General features: G+C 37.3%; 2 protein-coding genes across 4 annotated transcripts; both read right to left on the reverse strand.

Annotated features, from left to right (window-relative positions):
* Positions 1–441: 441 nt before the first annotated feature.
* chia.2 (chitinase, acidic.2) lies at positions 442–3,476 on the reverse strand. Of its 3 annotated transcripts, none has more exons than XM_036559427.1 (12): positions 3,430–3,476; positions 3,269–3,331; positions 3,142–3,168; positions 2,814–3,018; positions 2,598–2,654; positions 2,316–2,481; positions 2,074–2,198; positions 1,726–1,849; positions 1,455–1,637; positions 1,253–1,369; positions 1,027–1,159; positions 442–914 (listed from the first exon to the last, which is right to left on the reverse strand). In XM_036559427.1, exons 2-12 carry the CDS (start codon positions 3,291–3,293, stop codon positions 667–669), a joined length of 1,410 nt encoding a protein of 469 aa, XP_036415320.1. In that variant the 5' UTR covers positions 3,294–3,331; positions 3,430–3,476; the 3' UTR covers positions 442–666. The 3 variants fall into 3 exon arrangements, with proteins under 3 accessions (XP_036415320.1, XP_036415321.1, XP_036415319.1); XM_036559428.1 differs by having other exon boundaries at positions 3,269–3,328; positions 3,430–3,475; XM_036559426.1 differs by having other exon boundaries at positions 3,269–3,470.
* A 10,208-nt stretch (positions 3,477–13,684) lies between these two features.
* chia.1 (chitinase, acidic.1) lies at positions 13,685–19,470 on the reverse strand. The gene is made up of 12 exons (XM_036559567.1): positions 19,408–19,470; positions 18,995–19,058; positions 18,848–18,877; positions 18,469–18,673; positions 18,162–18,218; positions 16,890–17,055; positions 16,529–16,653; positions 15,803–15,926; positions 15,513–15,695; positions 14,979–15,095; positions 14,729–14,855; positions 13,685–14,349 (listed from the first exon to the last, which is right to left on the reverse strand). Exons 2-12 carry the CDS (start codon positions 19,017–19,019, stop codon positions 14,141–14,143), a joined length of 1,368 nt encoding a protein of 455 aa, XP_036415460.1. The 5' UTR covers positions 19,020–19,058; positions 19,408–19,470; the 3' UTR covers positions 13,685–14,140.
* Between the last annotated feature and the right edge of the window lie 750 nt (positions 19,471–20,220).

Here is a 20,220-nt window from a genome sequence, read left to right on the forward strand (position 1 = left end):
GCAAACAGACCTAAAAGATTAGAAATTACTAATTTCGTGTTATGTTTTCTTTTTAAGAAGGAATTTAGGATGCAATCTGAGTATCTGAGTCTGATCTTATCTTTTGGAGAACATCCTGCTGCTTTTGGCTAGTTAAGGACAGGTTAAGCCCAGGTAGATATTTTGTCATTTGGAAATGTGCAAATGTAGTATATATGCTGTGTTAAATGTGTCATATGTGTTGTCCACTATTCATTGTTATCATGCTTTCATTCTGTTTCCTTAACAATGTAATGATGATGACCCATCACCAGGGAACATGGTGCTTAACATGGGTTTAATATCATGGCATAGTGGGCTGTGCTTAACAGTCTACATGAAACATTTCTGAGAAATGTAATCCATTTTATTTAATGAGCTTAGTATTTAAAAGCACACAAGACAAATGACAATAATTACAAATGCCATCAAACAAAAATGTACTTTATTCTTTATTGACAAAAAACAGACAAACAGATCTACTATGCTAACATTCTGAATAACCTAGACATTAAACATGAATTATTAATTCTTTCAAAAAGAAAAACAGCTAGTGTTTATCCACAGGTCAAAACACAGTATTGCTTCCAGAAACTGGCTTTTAAGTTTGTAAGAATTCATTTGAGTCCGTTGTACAATTGATGGGGCTTAATGTGTAGTCCAAGCACAGCACTTACAGTTGTCATTGAACACTGTGCCAGGTCCACATTTCCTGTCATAAGTTTCACCCGCTAGACAGTCATAATATCTTCCGGGGTCCTCAGGATGAGCGTAAATTCCATCTGGCTTTCCATTGCAGAAGCCTGTTCCAGGCTTGTGTGTAGTAGTTGTGGTTGTTGTTGGTGTAGTTGTGACACCAGGTTTGAGGGTGGTAGTGGGTGGCAATGGAGGCCATTCTATAAAAAAAAGTTCAAAAATAATTTACAGTGAGGAGTGAAGAAAGTGCTGTCTTGTACACAACAAAAATCAATTACAGATTATCTACGCCAAAATATATGATGAATTTACCAATATCCAGAAGGTTGTGTAGATGGGCCATTAGAGGATGGTTCCCTTGCCCACAGAACTGGCCAGCAAAGTCATCTAAATCCAGAGCCCAAACAAAAGCCCCTCCATACTTGTTGTCTTTCAGATAGCGTACCTGTGAAGTTGAGGTTAAAAATATGTTGTAGTTATCCTGTTAAGCTTTATACCACAGATGCTTTGTGCTTCCACTCTGTAAACTGGAAGGTACCTTGATCTCAAAGCTCTCTTTGGTGTCAAAACCAACCCATTCACCATTCTTGGTGGCGTAGGGTACTCTCTGATCCTCAATCCACTGGATTTTTGTTCCTTCAAGGAAGCCACATATCTGAGGGAAAGAAGCAGTACATTGACTAACGTTTAAGGGGAAAAAAAAATAGTTCAGTTTTGTGTTTCCTTTTTGTGCAGATTACCTCATAGTAGGACCAGAATCCAGCTTCACGGGTGAAGGATCCAGCAGAGGCAGGTCCGCTAGCTGGAGCTCCAACTCCATCAGCTGAAGAGGTGAGGCGGAAAGTACGACCATATGTGGCAAATCCCATCCTCAGTTTCTCCACAGGGGTACCATTGTCCCTCCAATACCTCATGGCATAGTCCTTTACATGAGGGACACTGCTTACTTTAGGATACAGTTTCTACATCGATTTACTTTTTTTAGAAAAAAATTCATGACACAGATCTTACCGTGTTGAAGTAAATGAGATCTTCCTCATCATGAGCTCCCTGGTACAGGGGGCTGTTGTGTCCTGTGAATCTTTCCCAAGTTCCATGGAAGTCATAGGTCATCACATTGATGAAATCCAGATACCTAGAGTTTAAATTTAAATACATTTAAATTTTTTTTATTTAAATGCAAACGTGAATAGGCAGTTGACTGAGAGTGACGTCTTTGCAACTGTTTTCAATCATGCATTTGCTTCCATCTAATCTCTTTCTTTTAAATTCAGGTTTCATTTTAAATAATTAATTAGACAGTTTGTAAATATTGGCACGCATTTCAAAAACACACTCTCAGTGACTTCCACCACTTACTTGGCAATCTCAGCAATTTCATATCCAGCATCAATTGTCCCTTTGCCAGCTGATACTGCAGCAGTAAGCATGAGTCTAGGCCGCCCAGTAGCTTTTCCTTCTGCTTCATAAGCTTCCAGCAGTTCCTTAATAAATTAGACAGGGAACAGCAGTGAGGAATATGGTCACGTTACTTCAAAATGAAGTGATTTACACAAGTCTATTACATTTTAAAAGAGCTGGGATTATATGCTCCAATCTACCTTGCACAACAGGGTGAATCTCTGCTTGTCCTCAGGAGGGCTGCCTCTAGATCCAGGGTATTCCCAGTCCAGGTCCAGACCATCAAATCCATGTGTTCTCAGGAATGAGATGGAGGACTGGATGAATTTTTGACGGTTAGCAGCATTGGACACCGTAATGGAGAACCTGAGGTAGATTTTGAAACATTTAGATTACAGATGTTGCATCTGTAGAATAATTTTATGCAATGTACTGCTGTCCAGCACTAAAGATGGAAACATGTGATGGTACAAAATACTCACTGGGTTGAGCCAAAATTCCATCCTCCAACAGCCAAAAGAGTTTTAAGAGTAGGATTTCTGCACAGATTAATGAAGCACTGGTAAATATGCCATCCCTGGATTAATGTTAGTATTGTGCATAATTAGATTATTATTATGGAAAAATGTTTTATTTCATTGGTTCCGATGTTTGTTAAGGCAGTCTGACTTATTACTCAACCTTGCTGTTGTACATACCTGTTCTTCAAGGCATTGAAGGCCTGGTAGAGCGTCTCGTCATTCCATTCATATGTGACAAGCTCGTTGGCATGGTTAATCATAGAGAAGGCATAAATCAGATGTGTGCAGAGGAAGGGATCCACATTGGAAGGCATGTACTTCCCAACACCAGGTCTGTACTGGGACCAATTGGTGAAATAGCACACCATTTGCTTGGAAGAAGCTGCATAATGATGACACAAAGATATGCAAATCAAGTCAAATTTAGTTGTTCTTATGGACAGGTTGCAGTCCAATAGATGCTGCACGAGATTCACTTAGGCACTATAAATCCTCTATGACTCACCAAAGTGGCACAGCACCAAGCATAAGCCTGAAAAATGCGGAAGTTTACAGTAAGAGTACAGTAAACACAGTATAATTATTTAAATACCAACTAGACCCAGCCTTGAAAATGTAATATTTTCTAATACCTGCTAGAAGTGTAAGCCTAGCCATGTTGATGCCACCACTCTTGTTTTTCAGCTTGATTTCTTCTGTCAAGTAGAGAGGTTGTCTAAATTGCTGTACTTGTAAGAAGCAGATGGATACAAATTTCACCACTGTACTGTAGCCCTGGGCATTGTAAACTCACCTTGGGTTCTTCAGTTGCAGGAAAGACCAAAATGCCTTAAGACCACTGAGTTTATATAAGCAACTGGATGGAGTCTTTTCTGATCAGATAAGGGATGGAAAGTTTATTAGGACATCCAGAGATACCATATCTCTTCTAAACTGTGGACCGAAATGACTCATGCTGATACCATGATGGCAGAGTGCGCGATTCTGGCTTACCTTTGAACTTTCATAATAAGATTTCGTGGACAAAAATGAGATACAGTTAGCACAGTTATATTAAATTGTGCATTATGCATATAAATTAGGTTCCTATTTGTCTATAACACAGCTTGGGACAGAGGTACAATTATGCTGATTGTGATTTTGTCATCATTTGACTTGATTTGTTCTTTTGGTAATTATTTAATAGGCATCATCTATTCAAAATAATTCTGCTTGCATGCAATAGGTAGAAGAAATTTATACGTAGGTAAGAATGTTGCTCTACCGTTTTATACTTGCATATATACACATTAAGTAAATTAAATGAAAATGTGCATTTGATCGCTAAATATAGAGATTTGCAAGGAAGTGTTATTGCCCTGTACAGTAGACCAGTCATTTATGACGTCAGTGTTATCAGATGTTCTAATCAGCATTTTTTTGAAATGGATACATTTGCAACTTTGATCTCTATATTTTGTATCTATAAAAATCCAGACTATAGCATTTTCTTGAGATGAGATTGTTGGAGTTATATAATTAGCATTATTTCACTTTAACACATTTCAAATGACACTGTAATGTTTTTTTTTTATTAGTGAAGGATTATTTTGTATAGTGTAAATGCTTTACTAGCATTCTGGAAAATTTTGGTAAGTATGCACTCATTCCACATTTGATGCCTTTTCTTGCCTTTCCTTTGCTTTAACAACACTCAATAATCTTTTGAGGACTGAAGGCACCAACTGATCTAGTTTTTAAAGCAGATTTTTTTCCCTCTCTTAAGTTACATAAGTCCTCAGCTGTATGGGACCTTCAGTGTCGTATTTTGTGCATCATAATGCACCACACATTTACAAATGGGAGACAGACAGGCCAGTCTCACATCTGCGCTCTCTGATTGCACAGCCATGCTGTTATAACACATGCAGAATGTATCCTGGCTTTGTCTTGTTGAAATAAGCATGACATGAAAACCTTCAAGGCAGCATGTATTGCTCTAAAATATGTATATATCTTTCAGCGTTAATGGTGCCTTCACACATATGCATGCCATGGGCACTAATACACCCTAGGTGTGTAACAATATGCAAATTTCATGATAAGATATGCATTGACGTTTTTGCATCACAATACGATGCACCTTCGATACAGAATTATTTTTTGCATTTTTTTATTTATTTCTCATTTTTTGTTTATTTAAAATAATCAAATATAAGCAAAAGTCCTATAACTGCATACAAATCAACACAAAATATAAACTTTAAGGCTACATTTCAATATTAAATGAACTGTGAGTGTTGAGTGTTACAAGTGCATTTACAATCTGAGCTTGTGTTTCCACAAGAAGGACTTCACAACCAAATAGAGGTGAATTCCACAACCATATAGAGGTGGACTCCCCAACCAAACAGTGGTGGACTCCACAACCAAATAAATGTGGAATCTACAACCAAATAGAGGTAGACTCTACAACCAAATAAAGGTGAATTCCACAGCCAAATAGAGGTGGACTCCACAACCGAATAAAGGTGGAATTCACACCCGAATAGAGGTGGACTCTACAACCAGGTAGAAGTGCAAATAGCCTATTAAAATCCCTACAGAGTGAGTTTTTGTTTCACTGTTTCAAAATTGGAACTTAATGGCTGCTTGAATCCTGCGGGGAGAAGTAGCTGCTGAGACTCATGTTTTGTCCTTGGGATTGAAGTTCGCTTCCTATTCGCCAGCTTTTTATTTCAATTTTCTGTAACTACTGCTCCATTGAAGGTAGAATGGAGAAATTCAAATAAGAGACTGGCTAACTTTAGCTCTGCATTGTCTCCTCACATTTGGGTGATGTCACATGAGTGAAAACATTTGGGTGATGTCAAATGAGTTAGCGTATTTAAGGTTTAAGCATGGGTATTTGATCCTCATATTAAGCAGTGTCAACATTCTGTCACCACATTTTGTCCATCATTACTGTACTTGACTGAGAAGCCTTGCTATTTCATATTTATATTCATAGTATTTTAGAATGTGGGACTACTGGTTCTATTCTTTCTGTTCCTACTTATCAAAACTAAACTAAAAACAAATATTATGGTACATATTGTGCATGGTGAATATATCACATTCAGGAATGCAATGGATTGTGTTAAATAGAACAATAGAAACCATTGTCATTATCAAGAACTATGTAAAAATAAGCATAATTGTATTCAGTTCACAGTGCATATCGTATTCCTGAGCCCATGTTGTGACATGCATGACAGAGGCATTCCAGTTATTAATGCAGTGCTGTCAGAGGAACTGAATGTCAAAAACAAGTGTTTGGGTTTTGGCCTTGCCCTTAAGGCACAGAGATTTCTCCAGATTCCCTAAATCTTTTGATGATATTACTCACCATAGAGGGTAACATACCTAAAACCTTTGCAATCAATTAGGAACAGCTTTATTTTGGCAATGTGATGAGCCAGACCCATTCTTTCTCATCTCCTTTTATGGATGACTCAATTATCACCTGTTCAGGATGTTTTTTCAATATATAGGAAAGCAGAGGTGTGGACTCGAGTCATATGACTTGGACACTAGTCAATTTGATGACCTTGGACTCAACTTGAGAAAATCAAGAAAGACTTGGGACTCAACTTTGACTTTAACACCAGTGACTCAGACTCTGACTCAGACTTGAGTGTCATAACTCGGAAAGACGCAAGACCCAAAGTGGAAGAATCTTGGAGAGTCTGACTGCAGATGTGCCTCTAGTTGGTTACTTTTCATGTGAATGAATTCGTTACCTGATGTAAACTGAATAAACAGCAACGTTGTTAGATGTCTGTCACTGTGCTTATATTCAGTTTATTTTATTTCGACAACGAGAAGCATTAGAGCTCAGGTTCGACTCCATAAACTGGAAACAAGCGAAGCGTCAAAATCATCAATGCGCCCTCACTCAGCACTTAAACTCCATCTTACTGCAGAAACTTAGCAGGTGGCATGGTAGCAAAACAAAAGAAACACAGCTCTCTCTGTTCGATCAATTTTAACAGCTTCTGCAGGTAAAACAAGCGAAACATTCAGCATGCAGCTGAAGTTGACTTGAGTTGGAAAATTCGAATAAGAAGCTGCTGGTGAAAAAAGTCAACTTCAGCTTCGTCATTTTTTGCTTTCTTTTCTGTAAACTGTTCAGGTTGGTTGTTTTCGTTTCTGTTGTCCTCTAAATTCAATTTAAATTAGCGGCTGTATTTAGTTGGCAGACCTAGTTTTTTATTTAATCCTGTGTGCACAATGTTCCCAAAAATCATTAAAAATGATCTTCAAATATGAAGGCTTTTTTTTGTTTGTTTGTTTTTTTTATTAAGCTAGTAGTAGTACTTTTAAAATTCTTTTCATGTGTAGTGCACTACTCCTTGTGTATACCAGTATGCCTGTCATGGATATCTGTGTACCATGGATTTTGTATTTTAGTTGGAAGGGTAAATAATAAAACATTTACATACAGCCATTCACTGCTAACTGTCATTAAAAGGCTATAGTAATGTTACCATTATTCAGTGTTATGGCCCTAAATTAGCTGAAGAATGCATACTGACTTGTTTAGGATTAGAAGAGTGGGACTACTGACTTGGGACTCGACCTAAGACTCGCCAGTGCTGACTAAGACTCGATTGCCTTGACTTGGGACCTGACTTGGGACTTGAGTGTGAAGACGTAAAACTTAGTTATTCCCACCACTGTAGGAAAGTAATGTTCCTAAAATTGCCCCAACTTTTCTGGAACATTATCACCATCAATTTCAGAATGAACACATGTATATAAAACAATGAAGTTCAAAAGATAAAACATTACGTATCTTGTCTTTATGCTGTTTTCTTTTAAATATAGGACAACATATTTTTATAGTTTTTATTTGCATTACAGTCCAAACCTTTCTGGAATTGACGTTTGTGTTTTAGACTGTGGCTGCTGAAAGCTGTTCTAGATTGTTACACTTTTTAAATCTCCAGTTATTTTATTCTTATCATAAACTGGCTGTTACTTTATCACTTCAACTAGGCAATGCAAACATGTTTTAGACTAGTCAATTTCAGACCTAATTTTGAAAATTAAAGACTGCTCTCTTTCTTAATATGAACTACATACAGTTGAAGTCTTAAGTTTACATACGCTTAGGTTGAATTAAGTAAAACTCATTTATTCCCTCCACAGATTCTATGTCAAAAAACTATAGTTTAGCAAGTTGTTTTGGATATCTACTTTGTACATGATACAAGTAATGTTTCCAACAAATATTAACAAACAGTTTATGTCACTTATAATTCACTATATCAAAATTCTCACTTGAGATAATTGAAGATGCCTGTCTTCAAGACCTACTTGTCTCTTTGCTTGACCTCAAGCCCTGACCTCATTCCCATAGAAAATCTATGGGCAGAAAAAGCGTGTGCGAGCAAGGAGGCCTACAAACCTGACTCAGTTACACTAGTTCTGTGAGGAGGAATGGGCCAAAATTCCAGCAACTTATTGTGAGAAGCTTCCAGAAGGCTACCTGAAATGTTTCACATTTAAACAATTTACCTACCAAATACTAACCCTGTGTATTTAAACTTCTGAGCCACTGGGAATGTAATGAAAGAAATAAAAGCTATACTAAATCATTATTTCTAGTATTATTTTGACATTTCACATCTTAAAATATAGTAGTGATCCGAACTGACTAAAGAGAGGAAATGTGTACTAGGATTAAATGTCAGGAATTGTGAAAAACTGAGTTTAAAGGAATTTGGCTAATGTTTATGTAAACTTATGACTTTAACTATATCAACTAACAGGCCAGTCTTTTATTAGTGTGATTGAATCATTTTTCATCAAAATGGAGAGGAAATTAAGAGTCCAGTTTTGAGAGCCCACTGTAGATGCTTTGAGGATGCTCACTTTGTCTGTAATTAACATTCAACCCAAATCTATTGAATGCAACTGAATATTCTGTTAAATGTAATAGATTTATTAAATTTAACCCAACACTGAAAAAAATCTTGCTTTGAATATTCTTAATTCAAATGTGTACATTGATTCCACATGAATGAAATACATTACTTCAACACACATACTCTTGATCATTTCACTTACAATTGGCAAGAATTGTGTTCATGTCATGTATTTTATTCATGGAAATAGAGGCACTTGCTTGAATTAAGTAGATTCAAAGTAACAGCTTTTTCAGCGTAACCTTAATTTCAACCCAAAACAAAACCTAATCCTCAAGCAATGTTAACAATTAAAGTGTCTGTAGATAATCTATAAAGGATTCTCAAAAGGTGTGACCAGAAATCTATACTCATAGATCACAGTCAGTAGAAATTAATCCATATGTCTGACAAAAAAAAGATAACTGGGCAAGAATTGACAACATTTTGCCCATAGACTTCATTAGGTCATTTATGAAGCTAGTTCTTATAAGCTTGTGTGGGATTTGTGTATAATTGGTGCTTTTTGTCAGGGTGATGAATGAACGCAGATGCACGTGATGTTGTCCAGTGTTGTGTGTCTGTTGTTTATGTATTAATGTGTTTATGGAATTGTTGTGTACATTTGGGGTAATGCAAGATATATTTTTGTGAAAATGGACAATAAATAACCATCTTATCCAGTCCTCGGTTATTTTTGTCAAACATGGGATGAAGACTGTGAACAGTCATTTTTGGTTCACTTCTTTTTGATTTTTGGAATGCTTTACTTCAAGTCAGCACACCAGAAATGACTGCCTTTTGTAGCTGGAGGAAGGCAGGAAGATTTGTAAGCCAATCAATAGAATCATTTGTAATACATTTCCCTAAAGGTACATTCTATGGTAGCGGCTACAACCGCGGTAGGTTTGCTACAACCCTGTATAACAGCTCTGGTCTCTCTTAGATGACAATGCGTTTACCCAGTAAACTCGCTAAACGTTTTTGGAGATTTTGAGGTTTTATACTATTACTGCAAACACAGTAATCAGTCTGCACTTTGTCTCATAAGAAAGTTACATATGTTTTTTTTTTTTTTGATGCTCTAAACAAAACACTTAAAGAATGTTTATGGTTAAAGAATTGGGAATAAATTAGATGGCTTTAAAAATCACAGTGTGGCTTCATTAGGAGCACAAAATTATTCTATATATACAACCTTTTTTCCAATCTAGTATGTTAAGCATGCAGTACACATGTGTAGTTTAACTGGTAAGCTATAAACAAAAGTAGGTTCTCATGTTCTAGATTAAAATCTTTGTCTTATCAGGATGAGGTCGTTTATGAGACAGACGTGTTTGTCTTTTAAAAAACAAAGCTATTTCTCCACCAATAAACTTCACACCTTTTTTTTGCCAAAGTCTTAAAGTCAAGTTTATCAGATTGCCTAGTTTGCACATGTGTGTGATTAACATTTCTGACCTGTTCTAGTTAAAACTTGCTGAAAGAAGGTGCAAATCTTGCTAAACCAAAGAGTTCCTGAACACAGAGGAGAACTGCCAGCAGAGGGGGCAGTTTGATCTTTTTCAAGATAACTGAATCATCTTTTATCACTCAGCTAAACAGCATAAGCATATCACATAAAACAGTAACAATAATTAAAACCAGCATTGTTAAGTTAGTCAGAGAGTTAACTATTATTGGGATGTGTAAGGGAGGGGATGAGTTGGCACTGGCTTGGGGGGGGGTGATACATGGTACTGTGCAAAAGTTTTTGCCATCTGAAAAAATCTTTAGAAGAAACAATCGATGTTTATTAATTAGTGCAGGCATATAAAGACATACTCTACAGAAGACTGGACTACTGTATGGGTTTTGTGGCAAGTTGCATACATTTGAAAGGTTTTGTTATTGGAACATGAAGAAAACTGCCAACGAGTAACAGCGAGAAACAGTGTGAATTAAATAAAAATTAGAACAGTTTTTTTTTTTTCACTATGTATTCTAAATGTATTCTGAATATGTCACTTTTCTATGTGTTGTAATGGAATATGTTACTGAATACATTTAGGCAGTGTATTTAGGCAGTGTATTCAGAATTCAGCCATCACTACTTTTTAAAAGTATTCTGCCCGACCCTGCTTATGGAAAAATTTGATTTAGTTACCAGTTACTTCTTAAAATTATGCTGTTATATGACTTTTGTTTTTGATAAGTGCAAAGTGGTATACATTCTGAACTTATCTTTATGTGAAACTATTTTATAGTATTTATAATTATAGTGTTATACTGTATGATTTCATCTCGCATGTGCAGAAGCCTGCTCCTTTTTCTCGATTTTGAACGTGTTGCTTCTGCTAATGCAGGTTTACAACCAGAAACACTGCCCTGCACAGCTGATAAAGCAGAACCTTTCCGCAGTGGTTTCATTTTCAACCAGTTTCAAGTGAAAAATGTAGTGGGAGTGTGTTTTGATTCTTGCTGCTGGTGTCATGCCACTTGCAGTAAGTGAACTTGCTGCTGCAAATAAAATAAACAATACCCGCGAAAGTTAACTAACCTGTGAAGCATCCTAGGCTAAAACATATTAGCACTTTGAAACACTGGGCATTATAAAGGTTTGTGGACTATTTGGATGACTTTGATCACTTGATGTGAGAAAGCAGAGCTTTGGTTTGATACTCTGCATGGCCTAACCTAGTAAGTACTAAATTACCAGACTACTAACGACAATGGTGACAGCAACGATAATTTTGTACAGACCCCCCAGGAACATCTTTTGACCACTTCTGAACTTAAAATATGTCCATGGGAAATGATATTGCAAGGCTAAAGAGCAGAAAGCAGGAATGACACAAAGACAGTGGTGATTTTGACAGAACTCACAGAAAACAAATCTAATGTGTGTATCTTTAAAAAATCTGCATGTATAATTAAGATGACTTTTAATGATAGTTCATTATAACAATTGAACAATAAAGTACCCAAGAAACCATTGGATTTGGATGGATTAGTATCAACTGCGCTATTAGAGCTAACAATTGACAGCCAGAGATTAATCGACAGCCAGAGATTAAGATGGGCTTCGGTGCTGGCGGAACACTAGTCAGCAACTTTATTGACATAGAAAGATCAGCTCTTCAATTCACGAAAACTATATGGTTGAGAAGTATTGGCATTTTATCCTTGAGCTAAGTGAGCAAGGCCTTGCACAATACACAATAAGTGTATTTTGCCATGTCACAAACCAAGAGCAGCCAAGAATTAGGTGACTGGGCATGATCAGATTTAGGGCAGTTATGTGCTGGATATTTTACAATGTGTAAAGTCTGTGTAATGTTGCTGAGTTGGTTATATAGGGTGCAGCAGTGCATGACTCACTCTTTGACACTGAGGCAACTCATGAAAGGTCATGTTGTCACAGAAACTATGTATCTTTCAAAATGCTTTGTGTGAAGTAGATATATGATACACTTAGCCTAGGTTTATGATCAAGTCATAGTTTTTTAAGTACAAGACCATCGTGCACAGTAACACATGAACACACCTGTAATGTTGCTCACACTAAAGTGACTTTGAGCTGTGGAGTGAGCTCTAATAAAAAGGTACATGTCTTTAACCTATTCACTGAGGTATTAGGTACGTCTACCTTGTACCCAGGGATGGTTGTGGCATTTTGGGTGTCCTAAACAAGATTTAAAAATAAATTAATAAATAAAATAACAATATATAACACAAGCTTTCGAAATATATAAATTTATAACTGGGTGACTGTGTATTGCTTATGATCTAATGCTTGTTTGGGGTTCTTAGAAATTACATTTTAAATATAACCTTCTCAGCATTCTGGATTCAGGGGTCTGTCTCATGATGCAGTACTTCCTTCATTACCCAGGCAACTTTCAACTTAGCTGGATCTAACCCTAGTGGGATTTGTTAATTAGTTAATTAGTACGATTTCTTTTTTCCTGTTTGGTGACTCCTCCTCATGCGATTGGCTCTTCATCATAAACGTCATGCTTTCGTGTGCACACACATAAGGATTAATCACAACCTAACCATCTGAACCTGGATTAACAGAAAAAGTTGATAACCACTGTAGTAAAATGAGTTGACTGAGTCTGTGTTGAAATTTAGACAGAGAGCCTGTCTAAGTTGAACCTGCTTCATTAGACAGACCCAAGACTGACTATTACTTATTGTCCAACTACAAGCCAAAACAAATGGCATGTCAACACCACAAAAGAACCCAAAACATACCTTTATCTTTAAGCTACTTCTCTTCATCTTCTTTTTTTTCTTTTCTATTATTCATCTCTTGTTGTGTACATTTTTTGAGAAATCATTAATCAGTTGCTTTTTCTGTATTACTCGAGCATCTTAAATCACATAATGTTCCAGTAATCACCTAGAAGTAGTTATGGGGCCCTCTGGTGGCCATGGGGCCCTAAGCAGCTGCTTTTGTTGCTTTCTAGGTAAAACTAGCATTGCTTGTGCTTATACCTATTGGCCATTTTACCAGAAATACCTACTATCAAGATGCACTTTGTAGGTTTACAATTACTGACTGTTGCCCATCTGTTGCATAATTTGTCTGCCGCCCAGTGCCCAAACTAAATCATGGAAATACAGGAAGAGAAATGCACACAGGACATATTCAACACAGATCATACAGCGCATCCCTAAAGTGCAGCTGGTACCAAGTGTTGCATACAGTTGTTTTGTACTGGACGTCATAGTGGGCAGTGCAGCGTTACACATAAAGTTTAGTTTCACTATGATTGCTTTTTTGCCATGTGCTGTTATAGAAGCATGTACAAAAATATTGGGTTTAGCAGGGCATGATGATGGTTGGTGGGGCATTACCACCTTAAATGACTCCCTGACACACCACTGCCATGCCTGAAGCTGCTGTACCAATGCAACATGACATACAATTGCTTGTGTCACTGCTGTGCTAATGTTGGTGGATGGTAAATGTATCTGATAAAATCTCCAATGAGCAGGTAGGTGTACTTAATAAACTCTGTCTTACAAAGTTGTCTTATCCTGCCTTATAAAACATAATGTTTTGTTAAACAGAACTTAAATGTCATAAAACATCCTTTTATACATCACAGAAGAGAATCCATATACAAATAAACTTTCTGCTTGCTTTACTTATTTAAACAAGAACAATGAATTTTTATCCAGTGTTTTTCAATTCTAGTCATGATGTCTTACTGTCTTGAGCAGTCTTTTGTCTAATCTGTCATTTAAGTTATGATAGGTAGCAAAAGCAATGCAGCAAAAGCAAATAAACCCAAAACTGTCAGTCTACAGAACTGAGTTGCTTTTTAAAGGCAAAGAAGTAAGGAGCAGCTCCTATTTAACAGCGCACTGGCAGTTGAAGAGATGGCAGAGACAACACCATCTGTCCATACACTTAATGTTTTACTTGGAATTCAAACCAGTTTTCATTTTTGTACATTTATACCATTTTTAATACATTTCACTCCTCCAGAACCGGTATCAGCAATGAACCATGCTTACTAATTGAAATTTTATTGTTTGACCGGTATATGAGTTTTTTTGCGAAAAGAACTTGGTCATCTCTTATGGCCAGTCGCAGCATTTGCAAGCGTCAACATATACCAGGCCGGGTTGGCACCGGTGCAGGTATGTGTTTCCACGGAAGCACTGGAAGTAGGTGGTCTCATCAGCAGGGTTAGGATACAGGCCATCAGGTTTTCCAGAGCAGAAGGTGGTGATGGGGTCTGGGGTAGTGGTCGGGGCACGAGTTGTGGTTGGCTTGGGTGGGAAACCTATTAGAAGAGGTCCATATTGTTAATAATGCGTGTAACAACTACAAAAAAAAACTTGTTACTGCATGCTTTGTCCAAATATAATTAGTTTATGAATGAAAAGTCCGCTAGCATCACTCTCTCGCCAAAGCAACTGCTCCAAAAGCCTCCAAAGGTGGAGTATGCAAATTGTCATGTGTTGGTGTTACATGGTGTTACTCTGTGATTGGTTAGAAGCGTCTTTTGTCTATTGCAGCCCTCTGTGATATCCGTATTACACAGGCCAACATCAAATAATGATTAATGAACAATATATTGTGCAGCCCTGATACAAGATCAGTATAGACCAGATATATATGAGTTATGGACCAGGTATGTTGAATTGGCATGGATTATTTACCCAGTGAGTTGCGCAGATGATTAACAAGAGGATATTCTCCATGTGAGCAGAAATGTCCTCCAAAGTCATCTAGATCAAGGCTCCATACTGATGCCCCCCCCAGGTTCATAGAGGTGAGCCACTGAACCTGAGAGAGAACAAAAGCATACAAACATGTAAGCATCAATAATTAGTTGAACACACATTTTTGGCATTTTGGCATCGTCTGTGTTTTAGCACCTTGATTGCTTTCTTAAACTGTCTCCTGTACCTTGGCAGCAAAGCTCTCTTGGTTGTCATAGCCCACCCAAGACTTTCCTTGAACAGCATAGGGAACGCTCTGCTCGTTAATCCATTCTACTTTGCCCGCTGCTGCAAAGGTGCAGATCTGTAGAGTAGAAAATACTTTAGCATTAGCAATATTATCATCATTATGATTACTGCAATTATTATTACTAGTGTCATTAATGTTGATGTTTCATATTTAGAGGTATTTTATGTTTGAATCTAGTTTAAGCTGGAAATGGGACATATTTCCATTTTCCACTGCTCCATGATACTTTAGAGTAGTATATGTCTACATTTTTACTGCGATTTTATGCATGATGCTTATATTACTGGTTAGGTTCAACATTTCTTTGCCATTTATCTATAAACCATCTTCAGACAATCTTTTAAAAGCTGTATAACACTTTACTGTATTTTTTAAAAAGGGAAAAGAGCAGGGCATAAGCTTCTGTATACCTGACTTTATATGTCAAGTTTGTGGCAACTTTGGTAGCCAATAGGCTAATTGGTCAGTCACCTCATAATAGGCCCAGAAGCCAGCATCACGAGTGTAGGGTCCAGCATCAGCAGGGCCATTAGCGGGGGCACCAAGGGCTGTTGCTGAGGTGGTGAGGAGGAAGGTGCGTCCGTAAGTGGGAAAACCCAGCAGCAGCCTCTCAGCTGGGGCTCCATTACTGATCCAGTACGACACAGTGGCATTCTGACCAAAATTAACAGAGAGTTCAGAAACAAACACTGACCAAACGCTTTTTTGTTATTGCTGTTTTTTTCTGTAACTTCAAAGTTAATTGTGGGATTTACACTTACAATGTTGTGGAAGATATGGTTTCCGCTATCGTGAGAACTCTTGAAGAGTGGACTGTTGTGTCCTGTAACCTTCTCCCATGAACCATGGTAGTCATATGTCATGACATTGAGGAAGTCTACTTGACTGCAATGATAAAAACACAGATGGTGTTCAAAGATGACCATGTTTATGGATTCCTGTGCTTTATTAGGGCAGCACAATATGGACAAATATTCTTGTATAGTGGTTATATTGCTACATAATAATATATTAAATATGCATTGGTAAATCAATAATGTGATGTCTTAGAGGAATTCGCCTAATGACCATTATATTGTTAAGATTTAAACAAAGAGTGGTTTGACATAATATGTGCCATTCTAAAGAAACTTTCAGACATCCTTAGCATTCTGCCTCTAAAAGCTGCCTCACAGAAAGTTACATAAAATGGTTAGGTAAAATAATACCTGAGACACTGTCTTATGATAGTTTAGCAGTAAGGTTTTGTCCTAAGACCAAGTCCTAAGCACACAGAAGTATTCATCTGGAACTCTGATTGGTCATGATGATCTCAGCACACAGTAAAATAATGCTATGATTGGTTGTAGAGCTAATTTGCATATTGCAGCCTTTTGTGATATCAGTATTGCGAAACCAGTATCTCCATAAACAAACAATATATTGTGCAAACCTAACTTTCATACTGTATTAGAGCATTGCAGTAATCGTAAGTATGTCTGGAGTACCTTGCGATTTCAGGGATTTCATAGGCAGCATCAATGGTGGGCTTTAGGGCAGCCACTTTGGCAGAGAGCAGCAACGGGGCCTTCTTGGTGTCTTTGGCCTCCTGCTCAATGGCTCTCCTGAGCTCCTGCAAATTGTGTGGTTTAATAATATAACTGGCATTAAACCTTGGAATAGCATTACATATTAAAGTAAATTATGCAAAATAATTCAGCGATTATAACAAAGCTATATTAACCCCTTATACCTTAAAGGCCTGTGTGTTGGCCCACTCTTCAATGCCTCATAACTGTGTAACTTAGTTCCATAGTTATGTTACAACTATCCTGCAAAACCTTAGCTGTTCCATACATGCCTGCTTACCTCCACCAGAACAGTGAACCTCTGCTTATCTTCAGCAGGGCTGTCGCTCTGTCCAGGGAATTCCCAGGCCAGGTCCAGGCCATCAAAGCCGTGAGCCCGGAGGAAGAGTAGTGCAGAGCGGATGAAGGTCTGACGATTGGCTGCAGTGGACACCATCTCAATAAACCTGAGATGAAACAAGTTCCTTGCTCATGACATACAATAGTTGTTATGTGGTGTGGCATATTGTCCCTGATCCTTGCCTGGCAAAAAAAAATCTAAAAATCTAAAAATTATGAAGTATACTTTGAAATAAAGTTGTCAAAAAGAGTCTTATGGATGTGGGCCCGGTTTAACCCATGGATTTAATGGACACATACCCAGAGGCCCAAGCTGCAATGAATTCAGGCCCAAGAATATGAATTAAAACAATAAATGCATGTTACAGTGAGCTATTTCACATCAAACTTGTGTGAGATTTGAAACATCTGTGGGTGAAACTGCTTTTGGTAGAGCAAAGTGGTAAATGTTTCCCTTTCTTTGCTATAACACTCAAAGCAGGTCCTAAATATACAGTGGTGTGCAAAAGTTTGGGCACCCCTGATCAAATTACATGTTTTTGTTGATTGTCTACACATACACATCCTTTACAGAGAACAGACTTCAGCACATTTGAATACACAATTACTGTTTATTTGCTGAATTTAACATACTGAGGAGAAAAAAATCAGACATAAAATGTGGCCTGTGTAAAAGTCATGGCACATCTAATTTCAGCAAATAAAAAAAAAAACTGCACTAGGCAGTTATTTAAGTGTTAACTTATTTACACTTAAGAAACCAACAAAACATGGAATTTGACCAGGGATATCCAAACCTTTCTTCTTTCTTTGAACTTTTTATACACACCAGTACATGCAAGTGATCTTAGACAGTGACCTGTGGAAGCAGGTTTCAAAGCTGTAAGCTCCTTGTGTACGTTAATGCTCATAAACTGTAGGATCAGAAAGATTTGTAATAGCTTATAGTAAGTTTAGGAAACCATTATAAAATTATAACTTAATCTGCATGTTCTGTTATTGGCCCCATTTAACAGCTCAGCAACATGCCTGATCTGTTGATGGTTCTTTAACAAAAACATTTTTGTAAATGTGTAGAAACTTCTTAAAGTTGAAAGAACCTCCACATAAAAATGAATGTGTATTCTTAAGACCCACAAAGAACCATTTACTGCATGCATGATTAACACTATAACCTCGCTGGTTGGTTGCATTTTCACACAGTGGTACCTACGGGCTCACGCCATTGACCCAGCCCCCAACTGACAGCAGTGTCTTCAGGTCAGGGTTCCTGGAAAGGAGAGATAATGACATCAGTCCAGTTTATTTCGGAGTAAATGTTGGTACTATCAGTTTCACAACACTGATGCAGTGTATGCAACATACATTCATACAATCTGTTTTGTTGCATGGATTATTGCATAAATCGTGAAACTCTATATGTAATTTTCTATATGACCACAGAGTTAATTGCATGTCATTTATTAGTACTAAAACATGAATTAAAAAAAAACTATAGGCCAGTATTCAGTCTCACTCACACATTCTTCAGACTGTTCAGGCTCTTGTACATGGTCTCATCGTTCCATTCGATGGCTGTAATCTGCTGGTCTGTGCCAATGGTGGCCAGTGCATAGATGATGTGCGTGCAGAGGAAGGGGTCGACATTCTCTGGTGTGAAGCGTCCATTGCCGGGCCTGTACTGGGACCAGTTGGTAAAGTAGCACACCAGCTTGGTTGAGGCAACTATGAAAGAAGCAATTATACAGTTATTCAGCAACTGTTCATATCATGTCAGGCATATGCTATGAACAAAATTGCCAGGGAGTCATTATTCATGCATTACTGCACAAATTAAATGTGTTCAGTTTTTACCGAAGCGCTAATACCAGACATTCAGAAATACATAGAAGTAATTACCTATCTGAAGACAAAGGAGAAGTCCTAGTCCTGAGAGAAAGCCAACGGACACGAGTTAATGAAAAGAAACAGAACAGTTATGACAGTAATATATGGTAAGGCAGGAAAGCTCTGCCAAAATAAGGAAGTCATAAATTTTGTATATACCTGCTGTAAGAGTTAGTTTTGACATTGTGCTGTTGAATCTGTACAGATTATTTTAGAAATCCACCTAGACACATAAATGGAACATTCAGTATACATGATAAAAAATACAATGTATTGCATAACATAGCAAAGGAGAAAGTAAGGTTTAAATATTAAAAACTTATTTGCTGCATGTTAAATATATCATATTGAAGACAAACAGGGCTATTGTACATTACAATACGTTGAACCGAAGATGCTGTTTAGCCATTTTGACAACAAATTAAGTACATTGTCCAGTTCCAAACACGATCGACAATGACAATCATATATAACTCGCAAGTAAAAAGCTTTACAAACAAAAAGTGGACTGGTAACATTTGCTTTCTTTAAATAAGACTAACATTAGGAAATAGTTATTATTAATTTTTTACCTGTCTCATTCCCAGACAGTCCTCTGAGGTACCTCGAACATGTTCAGGCTCATTTATACTTCGCTAATATTAATGGGTAACAAAGTACAGGTGATAAGTAATGTTTGAGGTCTAATCGGGAAGCGGGAAATACACTGATAACCGATGAATTCAGAAGAAAGATTTATGGTGCACATTATTGTTCCATTTTACAGTAAGCTTGCATAAATCATCCTCATCGAGACGCCCAAATGAAAGCGTCTCTAGATGACAAAGTCTTATCATTCACTTATTGCAACATATAATATTAGTTGATCTTTGCTCTTTTATTCTTCTGAACAATAAAATATGGAATAGCCATCTCATTCAAAGTCATCCCAGACACTGTGAGTCTGAGATATTGGCCCTGCAATGTTTTTGTATATTTGATAGTAATGAATTAAGACAATACTTTAGTATCAGAGTGAGCTCATGGGATATGAAGCATCTATAAACACTTCTGGAAAAACAGTGGTGGTCTGTGGTGGTGTGGTGATCGCTCCACTTGCTTTATTCTAACACTCAAAGCAGGGCCTAGATGTAGGCTTTGAGTTCCTTTCAACTTCATAGATATACAAGTACATGCAGGTGACCTTAGTCAGTGACCTGAGGAAGTAGGTTTAAAGCCGTCAACTCCTGGTGTCTATCAAAGTTTATTAACAATTTGATCAGAAAGATTAGCTTATAATGAAAGACAAATGGTAAAATTATAAATATACAATTAGATTAAGTTTCACATCCAGTTTATGGCCCATTTTAACAGCTCAACATGCTTACATGACTTTAACTGCTTAT

Source organism: Colossoma macropomum, unplaced genomic scaffold (assembly GCF_904425465.1).
Source record: "Colossoma macropomum unplaced genomic scaffold, Colossoma_macropomum, whole genome shotgun sequence".
NCBI lineage: Eukaryota > Metazoa > Chordata > Actinopteri > Characiformes > Serrasalmidae > Colossoma > Colossoma macropomum.